This window comes from Chiloscyllium punctatum, chromosome 33 (assembly GCF_047496795.1).
Source record: "Chiloscyllium punctatum isolate Juve2018m chromosome 33, sChiPun1.3, whole genome shotgun sequence".
In the NCBI taxonomy this organism is placed as follows: domain Eukaryota; kingdom Metazoa; phylum Chordata; class Chondrichthyes; order Orectolobiformes; family Hemiscylliidae; genus Chiloscyllium; species Chiloscyllium punctatum.
In genome coordinates, this window is record NC_092771.1 from 26,120,068 (window position 1) to 26,134,606 (window position 14,539).

Consider the following 14,539-nt stretch of genomic DNA (forward strand, 5'->3'; position numbering starts at 1 on the left):
TACCACATCCTGTGATGATGGGTAATTGGCGACAGGGACAGAACTGTAAACCTGGGAGTCCTTGGTCAAGGACCTGCACACAGGTGACAGATATGCAGACACCATTGGATGCTTATGTTGTGGTAGAGGTGTCTTTGGGCTGCAGCTTCTGTGACTGAACAATCCTCTTCAGGATGCCCACTGCTCACCCAAAATGGGAAATGGGCTAGAAAAACAGCCTTAAAAAGAGACATGAATGAAAAGTAATTCATGGCACATGGTCAGCTTTTATTGCCCACCACTAATTGCCCAGAAGACAACTACATTGCTGTAGTTCCGACCTGAAATGTTGACTCCCCTTCTCCTCTGATGCTGCTTGACCTGCAGTGCTTTTTCCAGCTCTAGTCTGACACTCCAGCATCTGCAGTCCTCACTATCTCCAAGTATTCCAACAGCTCGCGATCCATGTCCAGGGAGAGTTCTGGCAGGTGAAGGACGTGGTGGGAACCAGGGCCAAAGTCAAATGGAACAGAACCTCCTTGTTCACACATTAGTGTGTCTCTTCTTAAGCTTGACGATCCTATGCGTCGACATTGGAATAACCTTTTCCACAACCTGTCAACTGTGAATCCACTGTGGGGGCTCATACTCTCTTGCTATCCCCCAGTGATCTGTGCTGGAATCAATTGGTGAGCCACTATTGATAGGAAAACTGCAACAAGCATTCAAAAGAATGAGCACCAATACTTCAGCTTGAAGACATTCCTACTGAGCTGATGCTCACATCAAGACCCCTGTGCACTCGCCCTGCTGGTTTGGGAGGTTAAGGTACAATGGGCCGATTTCAGGAATAGATCCGTTGTGATCTTCTTCATGAAAGGAGATCAATCATGATGTGTAAACTATTGAAGAGTGTCCCTCTCCCAGAGCAGAGGAATTCCTGATGCATATTTTCCTGAATCACTGACTTCCTGTGGCTGAGGGAAACCTCCCAGACACTGTGTGGCTATAGATCTTCCAGAGAAACCTCTGCGGTGGTCTTTTGTTGCCAGACAAATCCTCGAAAACTAAATTCGACTAACTAAATTGGAGATTATCCAGAAAGTTCTTCACAATCCTCTGCTTGCTTCATGGTCATCAGACCGCAAGTAACTTGTGTTGGATCTGAAACAGACATCTTTACAATCTCGACTGTTGTCCAGCCAGGTTGCCTAATGGCCGCCTTACTATTTATAATTTACCTGACAGCGGTTGTTCACCTCAGCAAAGACCTTCTGGTGTCAACATCCAATACCATCTTGATGGAAATCTCTTCTACCTCAACCACCTCTGTGTCCAAACTGACCACTATAGATGCCCATGACTGCAGTGTTATTGTGAATTCTGCATCTGATTTGTAAACCACTTGCAGTCTCTTCAATTCTCCATAGCAGAAACTCAGCCTGTCCCTAAATGTTGCCAAAGTGAAACTCCTGTCTACCTGCCCCTGGTCAGCCTAACATTCCACTATCCATAATATATTGAAGGAGACCCTGGAATATAGAACATAGAACAGTACAGCACAGAACAGGCCCTTCAGCCCACGATGTTGTGCCGACCATTGATCCTCATGTCTGCACCCTTAAATTTCTGTGACCATATGCATGTCCAGCAGTCTCTTAAATGTCCCCAATGACCTTGCTTCCACAACTGCTGCTGGTAACGCATTCCATGCTCTCTCAACTTCTGTGTAAAGAACCTGCCTCTGACATCCTCTCTATACTTTCCTCCAACCAGCTTAAAACTATGACCCCTGACCCCTCATGTTAGCCATTTCTGCCCTGGGAAATAGTCTTTGGCTATCGACTCTATCTAAGCCTCTCATTATCTTGTATACCTCAATTAGGTCCCCTCTCCTCCTCCATTTCTCCAATGAATAAAGTCCGAGCTCAGTCAACCTCTCTTTGTAAGATAATCCCTCCAGTCCAGGCAGCATCCTGGTAAAGCTCCTCTCCAAAGCGTCCACATCTTTCCTATAATAGGACGACCAGAACTGGACACAGTACTCCAAGTGCGGTCTAACCAAAGTTTTATAGAGCTGCAACAAGATCTCACGGCTCTTAAACTCAATCCCCCTGTTAATGAAAGCCAAAACACCATATGCTTTCTTAACACCCCTGTCCACTTGGGTGGCCATTTTAAGGGATCTATGTACCTGCACACCAAGATCCCTCTGTTCCTCTACACTGCCAAGAATCCTATCCTTAATCCTGTATTCAGCTTTCAAATTCGACCTTCCAAAATGCATCACCTCACATTTATCCAGGTTGAACTTCATCTGTCACCTCTCAGCCCATCTCTACATCCTGTCAATGTTCCCCTGCAGCCTACAACAGCCCTCTATACTGTCAACGACACCTCCAACCTTTGTGTCGTCTGCAAACTTGCTGACCCATCCTTCAATCCCCTCATCCAAGTCATTAATAAAAATTACAAACAGTAGAGGCCCTAGGACAGACCCCTGTGGAACACCACTCGCCACTGACTTCCAGGCAGAATATTTTCCTTCTACTACCACTTGCTGTCTTCTGTTGGCCAGCCAATTCTGTATCCAGACAGCTAAGCTCTCCTGTATCCCATTCCTCTTGACCTTCTGAATGAGCCTACCATGGGGAACCTTATCAAATGCCTTGCTGAAGTCCATATACACCACATCCACAGCTCGACCCTCATCAACCTTTCTAGTCACATCCTCAAAGAACTCGATAAGGTTCGTGAAGTATGACCTGCCCCTCACAAAGCCGTGTTGACTGCATTTAATCAAACCATGCTGTTCCAGATGGTCATAAATCCTATCCCTCAGAATCCTTTCTAGCACCTTTCAGACGACAGACGTGACACATACTGGTCTGTAATTGCTGGAGATTTCCCTATTTCCTTTCTTGAAGAGAGGAATTACATTTGCCTCTCTCCAGTCCTCAGGAACGACTCCAGTGGAGAGCGAGGATGCAAAGATCTTTGCAAGTGGCGAAGCAATCGCATTTCTTGTTTCCCAAAGCAGCTGAGGACAAATCTCGTCCGGGCCTGGCGACTTGTCAATGTTTGACAAAATTTTCAGCACATCAGCTTCCTCTATCTCTATCCATTCCAGCATGCACACTGCTCTTCAAAGGTTTCATTCACTACAAAGTTCGTTTCTTTCGTAAAGACCGAAGCAAAAAACTCATTTAGGGCTTCCCCTACCTCCTCAGAGAATGTTGAGCATTCTCCACATCTTGAAAGCTACCTCTTGTGAAGAGGACAAGGGCGTACCAGGGACAAGGGGATTCGACGCTGGATCAGCTGCCCCAGTTTAGCCGCTTTACAAATTATGACAATGTGTGTTTGGCAACAAGGACCACAGCAAGTTTTGAGAAGTTCAGGTAGTTGTTATCACTACACTCCTGCACTATACTGAGACTTGGACTGTGTCTCAGTGATAGAGTGGTGGAGGAAATCCATCTACAGTGTCTCTGCCATACCCTTTGATTGACTGGAGCCTGTGTCCTGGTGGCTGAAAAACATCTCCCCAACTCAGTCTTGTTTTCTCAACTTTCAAACAGCAAAGCAAATACTACTGTGAAGCCCTCCACCTGCAGCAGCATTGAGATTGTGTCTGGGAGCAATTTGCTACCAGTTATTCATGTTGATAACAAGCTGCGTCATGCTTTTCAGTCCAAACACCTTCATGAAGTAGAAGGAATAAAAGGGAGGAAGCGCTGCACTCTGGATCCCAGGACCCCGTGGGGCATCCTACCCATGTACTCAAACATCCACAGGTCGAGAATTGGCCTGTTCTGTCACAAGATTCTTCTGCGGAAACTCTCAACCCTGAGTAGACGTCAAAGGATACACCCATTGACTCTGTCTCATAGATGCCACAACGATCAGTGCTGATCTCTGTTATTCACAGTCTTTTGATCTGATGATTATTACAATCTAATGACATAGTTGACGGGTCCAGGTCCTAATGTATTCAAGTTTACTGATGTTATAAAACTTAGTGGGAAGGTCAGCTGTGAACTAGACTCAGAGGGGTATGGCTAAGTTCAGTAACTGAAGAAGAAGATAGTAAATGCAGTTAAATGTGGAGGCATCTTAAATTGTTCACTCTGATGAGAAGCACGCACTCAATTCACACGCACTCACTTCACACGCACTCAATCTGATGAGAAGCGTTGGAAAGCAGAATTTTAAATGGTGAAAATCTATTAAAGGTTGGTGTTTAGAATGATTTGGGTGGCCTTCCACTCAAGCAGGCGCAGGAAGCAATCAGGAAGGCAGTTTGTAATTTGACCTTCATAGTGAGGGGTTGAAATATGAGTAGAGAGGTTCTCTTGAAATTATGCAGGTTGTCACACTGGAATACACTCTCACTTGTGTTAATGCTCACTTTCTTTTAATTGTACTCCTGCCCTCACTTCTAGACACAAATGTGCTCACGTTTACATGCACTTTTACATGCTTTTGCTCTTGCTTTCTCATTCTCTCCTTTCTTCCTCTCTTCCTCTTTCTTTCTTTCTCTCTCTCTCTCTTTCTCACACGCACTCAGTCACACGCACTCAGTCACTCACACACACTCAGTCACAATTGCACGCACTCTCTGTAACTCTTTCTCAGGCTGTCTCTCTTGCTTTCTCATTCTCCTGCTCTCTGACACTCCTCTCTGTCTTTGTCTGATGCTCCTGACATCTCTCACATCCCTGCTCTCTCTCACACAGCTACACCTACTCTCTTTCTCACATACTTTCATATATACTCTCTCTCACTCCTGCTCTGTCTCTCTCTCACTCCTGCTGTTTCTCTCCTCTCTCTTCCTCCTTCTTTCTCTTGGACTCTATGGTGCTCTTTTTCTGGCTGTCTCGCACCTGTTCTCTCCTACTTTCTCATTCTCCTGCCATCTGATGCTCTTTTCTGTGTCTTTCTGATGCTTCTGCCCCTCTCTGTCTCACTCCTACCCGCGCCCCTCACCCCCTGTTTTTCTCATTAGGAATGTTTGCATTTCCTGGTTTATTTCAATGAACACAATCAGAAGTTCTCTATTTCCTGGCTTCCATCAGCTTTTGTTTTGTTGATTGCCAGGTTCAGCGGCTGGCGATTCCTCCACTTGAGAGAAGCAATGCAAGGACGTATGAAAGTCGTACTAATTGGTTCAAGCAGCAGATGATAAAGGTACAGGTTCCAAGCTGCTGTTTTTCAGTGGCTCAGCAAGAAGTCTGATACTAAAGTTTGTCGATTATTGGAAGAAAAAATAAATATGTTTTGACCATGCCTTTCATGTTCTTAGTGAGATCACGTTGTGATGCTGCAACCAGTTTGTGCACAGCAAGATCCCACAAAGGGCAACATGGTAATGACCTGGCCATTCATATTGGTTACATTGGTTAACCTTAACTGTCGACCTGAATATCAGGGAAACATTGAGAGACTATTGTCAAGGATAAAATTAATTCTTAATTGGGAAGAGATGGATTAATAAGATCTCTGCAGAATAGATTTGTGAAAGTAAATCTGAGAAATTGAGTTATTTTAAGAAAAAGAGAAAATTGGTAGACATAGCACAATAGATATTATTCGTTACTGGGTCTTTCAAAAAGTATTTGATCAGATATCCTGGATAACAGCTTTATTTGGGAGGGTGAAGACAATCCAGGTGTGCAATTGGTTAAGAGTTTAGTGGTGATCAAATGTTGTCTAGACTGGGGGGAAGTGGTGCATTGGGTTCACCCAGGGACTATTGTTTCTCTTGTCGAGAAATGACCTGCACTTAGGTGAAGTAAGTGTAATTTGGATGTCTATGGGTAATGTAAATAATGAACAGAATAGTCACAGTCATTGAAGTATGCGGCTACCTGATGAGTAATTTTGATTTGGGCAAGTGGGAATATAATCTCCCAGAGCGAAACGATCCGGAAAAGCGGCAGCAACCAGATGGTCCCGTACGGAGCTATGTGAAGGGTTGACCTCAATATAGTGAGGCAATGAATGTCCCAAAATGGTTGCAGACAAACCAGAGCGGATGTGAGAGGATGGCACTAAGTGGCTGAGGGTGGCACCATAACAGCAGGTACACTGGCAGCTGCAGCAGAAATTGCAGAGGGATGTGGGGCTGAAGATGGCTGGGCAGGTTGAACATGTGGCTGCGAAAATATGCGTAGTCTCCAACCTTTGTACTTATACGTTGTGAATGCTAGAGCAAGGGGTTTACCCCACACCTTGAGAAAATGTCAAGTTGGGCTCAGCTGGAGTATTATGTCCAAATCTGTACATTGCTGTTTCAGGAAGGATGTAGAGAGGGTGCTGAGGAGGTTCATCAGGGCTGATTGGCTTCAGATATATGGAGGGACAGGAGAAGCTGGAGTTGTCCATATGGCAGAGAATGTGAAGGACAGACCTAATGAATTGTCAAGGGGCTTTGAAAGAGCAAGCAGGGAAAATCAGTTTCCCCTGGCAGTTGAGTATCTAGAGGTTATGCATTTAAAATAATTGGCGAAAGAATCAGAGAGAAAGTATAGAGGAAAAGACCTTGTGGTACCCAGTGTAATAGGATTCCAGTGTTGATCGGGGGGGCCCTCCACAGCACATCAGCCCAGCCCTACATTTCACCATTAGTATTCACTCCTTCATATCTGTTAATTCCCTCTCCATAGAATCCCTACAGTATGGAAGCAGGCCATTCAGCCCAGCAAATCCACACTGACCCTCCGGAGAGCATCCCAGCCAGATACCCCATCCTATTCCTGTAACCCTGAATTTCTCACGGCTAATCCACTTATCCTACATGTCTTAGGACTGTGGGTGGAAACTGGAGCACCCAGATGAAACCCACACAGACACAAGGAGAATGTGCAAACTCCACACACACACTCTCACCAGATCCCGTTTTTTTAACGTAAACGTCTACTTCCTGAAGCTCGTGGATGCACATCAGTGCAGACCCAAGTCCTGCTCGGAAGGTGGTGCTAACAGTCCTGTTCTTATTTTCAGGGATTGGATCCCATCAGGAAGATTCTTGCCCAAAAACTGCGTACCACATCAATTGTTCTCTCCAGCATCTTCTTCAGCATCTCGTTTGGGTGAGTTGGCCTGACACCAGAGCCCTCAGCAAACTGGGCTGCGAGTTTCCGTTCCAAAAGTTGTTGATTTACGCTGGGGACCAGGTCTGTGGATGTGAGAGAGGACCTGGGTTCAAATCCAGGATGAGCCCCCAAACTGCTTACCCTCCTGCTTAATTTAAAACCAGCAACACTGAAAAGATTTATCCCGTGCAGTAATCTGTAAACATTTGTTAGGCCAAGAACTATTTAAAGTAAAAACTAACAACTTTATTTCTTAATGTCTAACAGAGAATAATTAACTAACAACTATTTACAATTCTTTCCTCTAACCTATTTTACCTTCCCTTCTATAATACTAGTCTGATAAAACTCCCAATTAAGATATACAGAAAATACAAATTTAAGTACTAGCCAGTGGTCGAATCTTCTCTTTATCTTTGTCGGTAGAATGGCTCTTCAGGCCAGTGTTGAGGTTTCTTTCTGTGCACACTCCTTCTCTAGAAGGAGTGGTGATAGTTCTCCTCCCAACTGTTAAATTTTCCCAGGTCTTATACCCCAAAGTATAGGATTATGTCATTGGCTTTCAAGATTGTCAATATACTCAATTCAAGCTTGATTGGGATTTGGTATTTTTCGGGGTATAGTTTAAACCGATTGGCCTGATTCAAATCTGTTTTGTCGTTTCTAGGCAAATAGTTACCCCAGTAGCTGGAGCACATGTTACATTGTGTCTTATTGAGAGCACTTGGTGCTGTCTCTGCTAGCTTTTACTCTCTTGAACGTACACTACAACCACATCTTCATAACACCTCTCCACTGAAGAAAAAATGAACCATCATAATGAAAAGATAATTTTTTTTCTCTACATTTTAAACACATTACCCTAACATACAGATAATATTGATATAAGTTCATCTTAACTTCTTCCTGTATACCTGTGTCACATTAATAAAGAAATTTTGTCTAAATTCTATCGGTTAAATCCACGTTAATGCATCTGCAGTTACATTCGTCCGACCCGTAACATGTATGGTTTTTAAATTAAAAGTCTGTAACATAAGACTCCAATGAAATAGTCTCATATTCTTGTCTTTGAAACATTCTAAGAATGTAAGCAGATTGTGGTCAGTGTACACAACCATCTGCGACATATTGTTCGTGACACACACATTAAAATGCTGTAAGGCCAGTACCAAACTCAAATAGTTCTTTCTTGATTGTGGAGTATTTCCTTTGCTGGATGTTGATCATCCTCAAAAAGTAACCAACTGGCACTTCAATCCCATCCTCATCTTCCTGTAGGAGTACAGCTCCAGCTCCAACTCCAATGTCACTAGCATTGATGCCATCTTTAAAAGGTTTTGAAAAGTTTGGTATACTAAAACTGGTTTGATGTTTAATATTGATTTCAAACGGTCGAATTCCTCCTGGCATTGTTGTGTCCGAAACTTTGTATTCCTCTTCAGCAAATAGGTTAACAGTGCAACTACACTGCTGAAGTTTGGAACAAACTTCCGATAGAATCCGCTGAGTCCTAAGAATCGAAGTACATCTTTCTTCAAGGTTGGTCGTGGAAATTCCTCGATGGCCCCTTCGTCTTTGCGTTCCATGGGGTCAACCTTCCATGACCGATGTTATGTCCCAAGAACGTCAGCTCTGCTTTCGTAAATTCTGTTTTATTTAAGTTTATCACCAGTTTTGCTTCTCGTAGTCATTCAAAGAGCTCTGCCAACTGTACCCTGTGATCTTTCCAGGACTTACTAAATAGACTGTACAGTTTGTTAACCCAGCCACAATTGCGTTCATGAATCTTTGGAATGTGGCGGGTGTGTTCTTCATTCTAAAAGGCATCACTTTAAACTGATATAGCCCATTTGGGATTACAAACGCAGAAATTCCTTTTGCCATCTTTGATAAAGGTACCTGCCAGTAACCACGCGTTAACTTGATGATGTAACTGGCTTGTCCGACTTTCCAAATACAGTTCTCAAGTTGGACATGAGTCCGATTTTGTAATAGCATTGACCTTTCGATATCCACGCAGAATCATTGAGTCCCATCCGGTTTGGGAGCTAAGGTGATCGGCGAACTCCACGCTCTCTGTCTTGGTTCGATGATGTCCTCGTCAAGCGTGGCCTCCACCTCCTTCTGAACCCGTCTGACCTTGAAAGGATTAAGCCGATAGAGATGTTGTTTTATCGAAGCAATGTATCCTACATTTACTTCATGTACAATAGCATTAGTCCTCCCCATCTGATTCTTACATATGTCCTTGTCCTGCTGCAACTAATCGTTCAACTGCGTTCTATGCTCCTGAGACAGATAGCCTATTCCACACCTCAAGAACTTCTTCATTTTTTAATCTATTTTGAGGTACCTCAAAATCCATATCAATTGGATTTGATTCCTCATTTTCTCCAGTTCTTTCTCTCTAGTGTAATACGGTTTCAGCATGTTCACATGACATACACAATACCTTTTTTTTCTACCTGGCATCTTTACTAAATAGTTCACCTGACTCAACTTTTTCTCAATTTGATAGGGACCACTAAATTTGGCTTTGAAGGGATCTTCTATCACTGGTAACAGTACTAACACGTTATCTCCTTGGGAAAATGTCCGAGTCTCAGAGCTTTTATTTGCCACCCGCTTCATTCTACACTGTGCCCTCTTTAGGTGCTGCTCTCTCTCTCTCTCCCTTTGTTTATCTTCTAACTCCATTTTCCTCAATTGTAATTTAAATTTTTCTACCTCTATTGCACGTATCTGTTTCTCTGATACACCTGAGTGTTTGAGTAATTCCCTTACAATTTTAGCTTTACTTTTGTCCTTGGTTAAACCCAAATCGAACTAATTTGCTAATTTTAAAAGTATGGCCTTTTTCTTCTAAATTTTCTTGAGAATCATCTTCAAACTTCAGAACCTCTTCAGCAACTTTAAGAGCTATTTCTCTTTCTTTTAATTTAATCAACCACAAGTCACCGAAATTAAACAAATTGTCTCACCTCTGTTTTATTTAAAGATCTAGGACGCTAACCTGCAAGTGTTTAAAACAGCTGGGATTTTTCATACACCCAAATATATTCAAATTTGTCGAAACCAATTCAAATCCCGAATTGCTGCTGTCACTACTAGCCTTTCCTCTCTTAAAGGTACATTACATCCACATCTTCTTAACATTCCCACAAGCCATTCCTGGGAGGTGAGGTTGAATAGTGCGTGTGGTCAGGCTGTTACCTGGTGGAGGCGTTGGTGCCAATACTAATCTTCTCCCTGCCTGAGGCCTATGTGTGCATGTACTGTCGAGATGCCTTGAGGAGGACGGGCAAGAGGGTCATTCAACTCTACCACCTACCCACTGCACACATCATTGATTCTCTGAGAGATCAGCTATCCATCAAATGGCCTCCTAGTATAGCTTCCTCTAAGAGCAGGGGTGTTCTTAGCAATGTCCTGGGTGATATTTTCATCTGAACCATCATGGTTGAAACATTGCTATTTCTGGGAGCTTGCTGTGCACAGGTTAGCTGACACAGTTCCTGGGTTGCAATGGTAACTACACTTAAAGCAGCACTTTCTTGACTCAGGTTATGGTAGAGTCCACATAAATCCGAGTGTGTTTATGTTGGCCTTTGGAATTTAGGTAGCTGGTTGACTGTTTTCTCTTATTCCCCTTCTTCCAGGTATTATGGTCTGTGGATGTGGTTTCCCGAGCTTCTAAAACGGATCGAGATCGGAGGTGGTTCTGCGTGCTCGAGTAATTGGAGCAGCTCCAGTGAAGGAAGTGTGGAGAATGTCACTTGTTATCCAGTGAAGACAGTGGGTGAGTGTCGTCTTGAGTTTGATTCTGTCATTCTGGCGTCCATCTGGGAGGAGGAATTTGATCCTTTTCCAATTAAAAGAAAAAGTTAATTTGTCCAACCCATTTCATCTGGAAGCGACTCAGCTATTCACGTTTTGAGTTTTCATTTCTGAGATATTCTTAGTGCAGATTCGATTGAAATAATGTGTGGCTGCATACTGCTCCCAGCATCTCATTACAGAGTTTGAATATATCAGGGGCTTATTTGCAACAAATGCATGGAAGACTGAAGAGGTTTAAAGCATGGAAACAGGCCCTTCAGCCCAACTTGTCCATGCCGCCCAGTTTTCGCAATTAAACTAGTTCCATTTGCCTGTGTTTGGTCCATATCCCTCAATATGTATCCCATCCAGTTGTGGACTGGGAAATTCCTTTGGGACTTGTAGCAGTTCCTGAGCTGAAGTCCTCACTGGGCTTTACCCATGTTCTTCGATTGAGGATCAGAAACTGTCTAACGGTGGGAAGCGTATGTTCCAGTAAGCTCTCCCTGTGGATTATGCTCGCTTAACTTTGAATGCCTCTTCCCTTATGCTCTATCTTCACTGCAGAGGTCAGACATAGTGCGAGGACATATCTGCGGTAATATAATTACAGTTTCTTGATGTATTCCATCCTGCAATATACACTGTAAAGGAGATTGTGTCTCTTCAGAAAGTGATCTTTTGGGACACAAGCAGATATTTTCTAACCAACTTGTTCAGGGATGTTATTGACCCGAACCTCCTGACTGAAAGATAGGGACATTACCACTGTGCAACAAGAGCCCCCTTTAGTATTGTTAATGTCTGTTTAATCATGTTGTAAAATTTGTTAATGTTTTTATTTAAGTTCAAGAAAAAACAGGTGGTGGCTATTAATTGTATGGGCAGCAGCAACTGATGTATGGAAGGAGCTGTAAGACAGCCTAGATAATGTACTCTATCCACAAAGGAAGGTCGTCTGTTGTTTCTTTTTTGTCCCACTATTTGCTAGGATCCAAATTGACAAGTATATGACCACAAAATGTAGGGGCAGAAACAGACCACTTAGTCCATTGAGTCTGTTCCACCGTTTAATAAAATTATGACTGTTCTGATCATTCTTGACTCCATATCCTCATAACCCTTAATTCCCTTATGGTTTAAGTATATTCAGGGCTGAGACAGACAGATTACTAAGTACCCAGTTTTGACAATCCTCTACGATAAGAAATCGTAGAGATTCACTATCCTCTCAAAAAAAGAAATTCCTCCTCACCTTGGTCCTAATTGGGTGATCTCTTACTCTGAGAATATGACCTCTGGTCCTCGAGTCTCCCCCAAGGGGAAACAACTTTTCACCATCTATTATAAGTTCCCGAAGAATAGTTTTTTAGAATAGAATCCCTACTGTGTGGAAACAAACCTTTCAGCCCAACAGCTCCACATCAACTCTCTGGAGAGCATCCCACCCAGACTCATTCCCCTAACCCTATACCTGTAACCTTGCATTTCTCATGGCTAATCCATCTAATTTACACTGAACACCAAGGGCAATTTGGCATGGCCAATCCACCTGACCTGCACATCTTTGGACTGTGGGAGGAAACCGGAGCACCCAGAGGAAAGCCACACAGACACGGGGCAAATGTGCAGACTCCACACAGAGAATCACCTCAGGCTGGGGTTGAACCTGTGTCCCTGGCACTGCGAGGCAGCAGTGCTAACCGCTGAGCCACCATGCTGCCACTGCATATCTTTTAATAAAGTCGCCTCTTATTCTTCTAAATTTCAATAAACACTAGCCCAACCTACTCAACCTCTCCTCAAGGAAGTCCTTCCTTACCTGGAACTTATCTATTAAGTAATTTGAGAAATGACATGGTAAGTGGAGTGTGGGAGCAGCAAGTGACTTTGAATCCTAAGATTCCCAAAGCTTTTTACTGGGATTCAGTGAAACGTCATGTTGTTCCTGCTCCTATTGTAGACTGATTGATAGATACATAAGCTAACAATTCAACTCTTGCTGTATTGCGTGATGCAATGATTGGAGGTGGTGAGCAAGAGGGATCTTTTGGCCTTTATTTATCTAGTAATTCCCATGTTCAGGTTATGTCTGGCATCAGCTGCAGTGTATAGCTAACATTGCTGCTCTGACCCTGACCGTCAGGACTCTGGTCAGTCAGGAAACTTTCATACCCTCCTCACTTCAGATATTTTTCAGGAATTGTCTTGCAGTCCATGTTTACACTCCATCATTTTCAGTCTCCTTATTCCTTCCTGTTGGTTCTCTAGACAATAACTGAGCTTGGGTAGGGTTTTGTTTTGTAAATGTTACATGGGATATTAGAGTCAGCTTTTGTGGCCTTTGGGCAGGATCAGGTTTCTGCTCCTTAGAAGTGACAACTTTGCCAACTGAAGCAAATGGACACTGTTCACCTGAACTATCCCAGGTTCTTTTTCATTATGTTTCTTCTCATTTTTCTGAGTTATCCCTGTAAGAAATGAAACTCTTGTGTACCTCACAGCACTTCTGCCACCTAGCCTGACCATGAGTAAGGCAAGGTCATTGGATATAAGGTAAAGGTGAAATAACAGGATGGGTTGCACAGTATTTCATAATTATTGGAGGCTTTGGCCTACACTGCTATCTATGCTTCTCACTGACCCCCTCCTCATTCCAAGGGAGAACCTCATTATGAGGATGACATTTCCCACCTCCAGAGTTAGGGATCCTGGGAGGACTCCACAGACTCTGCCGCAGGCGAGGCTGGGGGTAGTTGAAGAGTTGAGTACAATGGGATGCTCAGGTTACCACACGCTCCTTTGATGTTTGTGCTTTGCCTTCTCTGGGGCCGGCAGAGATGGCTGCTGCCTTTGGACCTGGGCAGGAGCTTCCCACCCATCCTATTAATATGCCTGTTACTACTCCACATTTCGAACAAAATAGTGTGTATATTTTGTGGGGCTGATTAATCCCTTGTTCCTTTGTGCATTTGTCCCTGTTGCATTTACATACACAACCTTTGGAATAACCAGCAGACTTTTTTTTAAAAAATGCCATCCTCAGGATCTTTTACATATGGAATTGTGCAATTAATTTTGATAACTTTCACACATGCTGTTTCCTTGTTCTTTCTGGTTTGAATTTTAAAAGTGGTTTGTTTCCTTTGTTTTGCAGTGTATAAAGAAGGCTTTATAATTGCAGCTGCCAATCTTCCTGGTAATATCTTCACTATCTTACTGATGGATCTGCTGGGAGGCAAATTTCTACTCTGTGAGTACCAACCAGGAAGAACTCAAGAAAGGGAATAGAATGGAGAGATTAGATTAGATTAGATTACTTACAGTGTGGAAACAGGCCCTTCAGCCCAACAAGTCCACACCGCCCTGCCGAAGCGCAACCCACCCATACCCCTACCTTTACCCCTTACCTAACACTAAGGGCAATTTAGCATGGCCAATTCACCTGACCTGCACATCTTTGGACTGTGGGAGGAAACCGGAGCACCCGGAGGAAACCCACGCAGACATGGGGAGAATGTGCAAACTCCACACAGTTAGTCGCCTGAGGCGGGAATTGAACCCAAATCTCTGGCGCTGTGAGGCAGCAGTGCTAACCACTGTGCCACCGTGCCGCCCACCAGATAGCCCAGTGTGAGGAG

At 43.5% G+C, this 14,539-nt stretch overlaps 1 protein-coding gene across 4 annotated transcripts in view; it reads left to right on the forward strand.

Annotated features, from left to right (window-relative positions):
- sv2 (synaptic vesicle glycoprotein 2) overlaps positions 1-14,539 on the forward strand; it is a 69,651-nt gene that overhangs the window by 52,644 nt on the left and 2,468 nt on the right. For all 4 annotated transcript variants that reach the window (XM_072553188.1, XM_072553189.1, XM_072553192.1 and 1 more), the window contains 4 exons: positions 5,080-5,169; positions 6,985-7,073; positions 10,739-10,878; positions 14,056-14,151. In XM_072553188.1, coding sequence (XP_072409289.1) covers positions 5,080-5,169; positions 6,985-7,073; positions 10,739-10,878; positions 14,056-14,151 — 415 coding nt within the window. The remainder of the gene's footprint in view (positions 1-5,079; positions 5,170-6,984; positions 7,074-10,738; positions 10,879-14,055; positions 14,152-14,539) is intronic.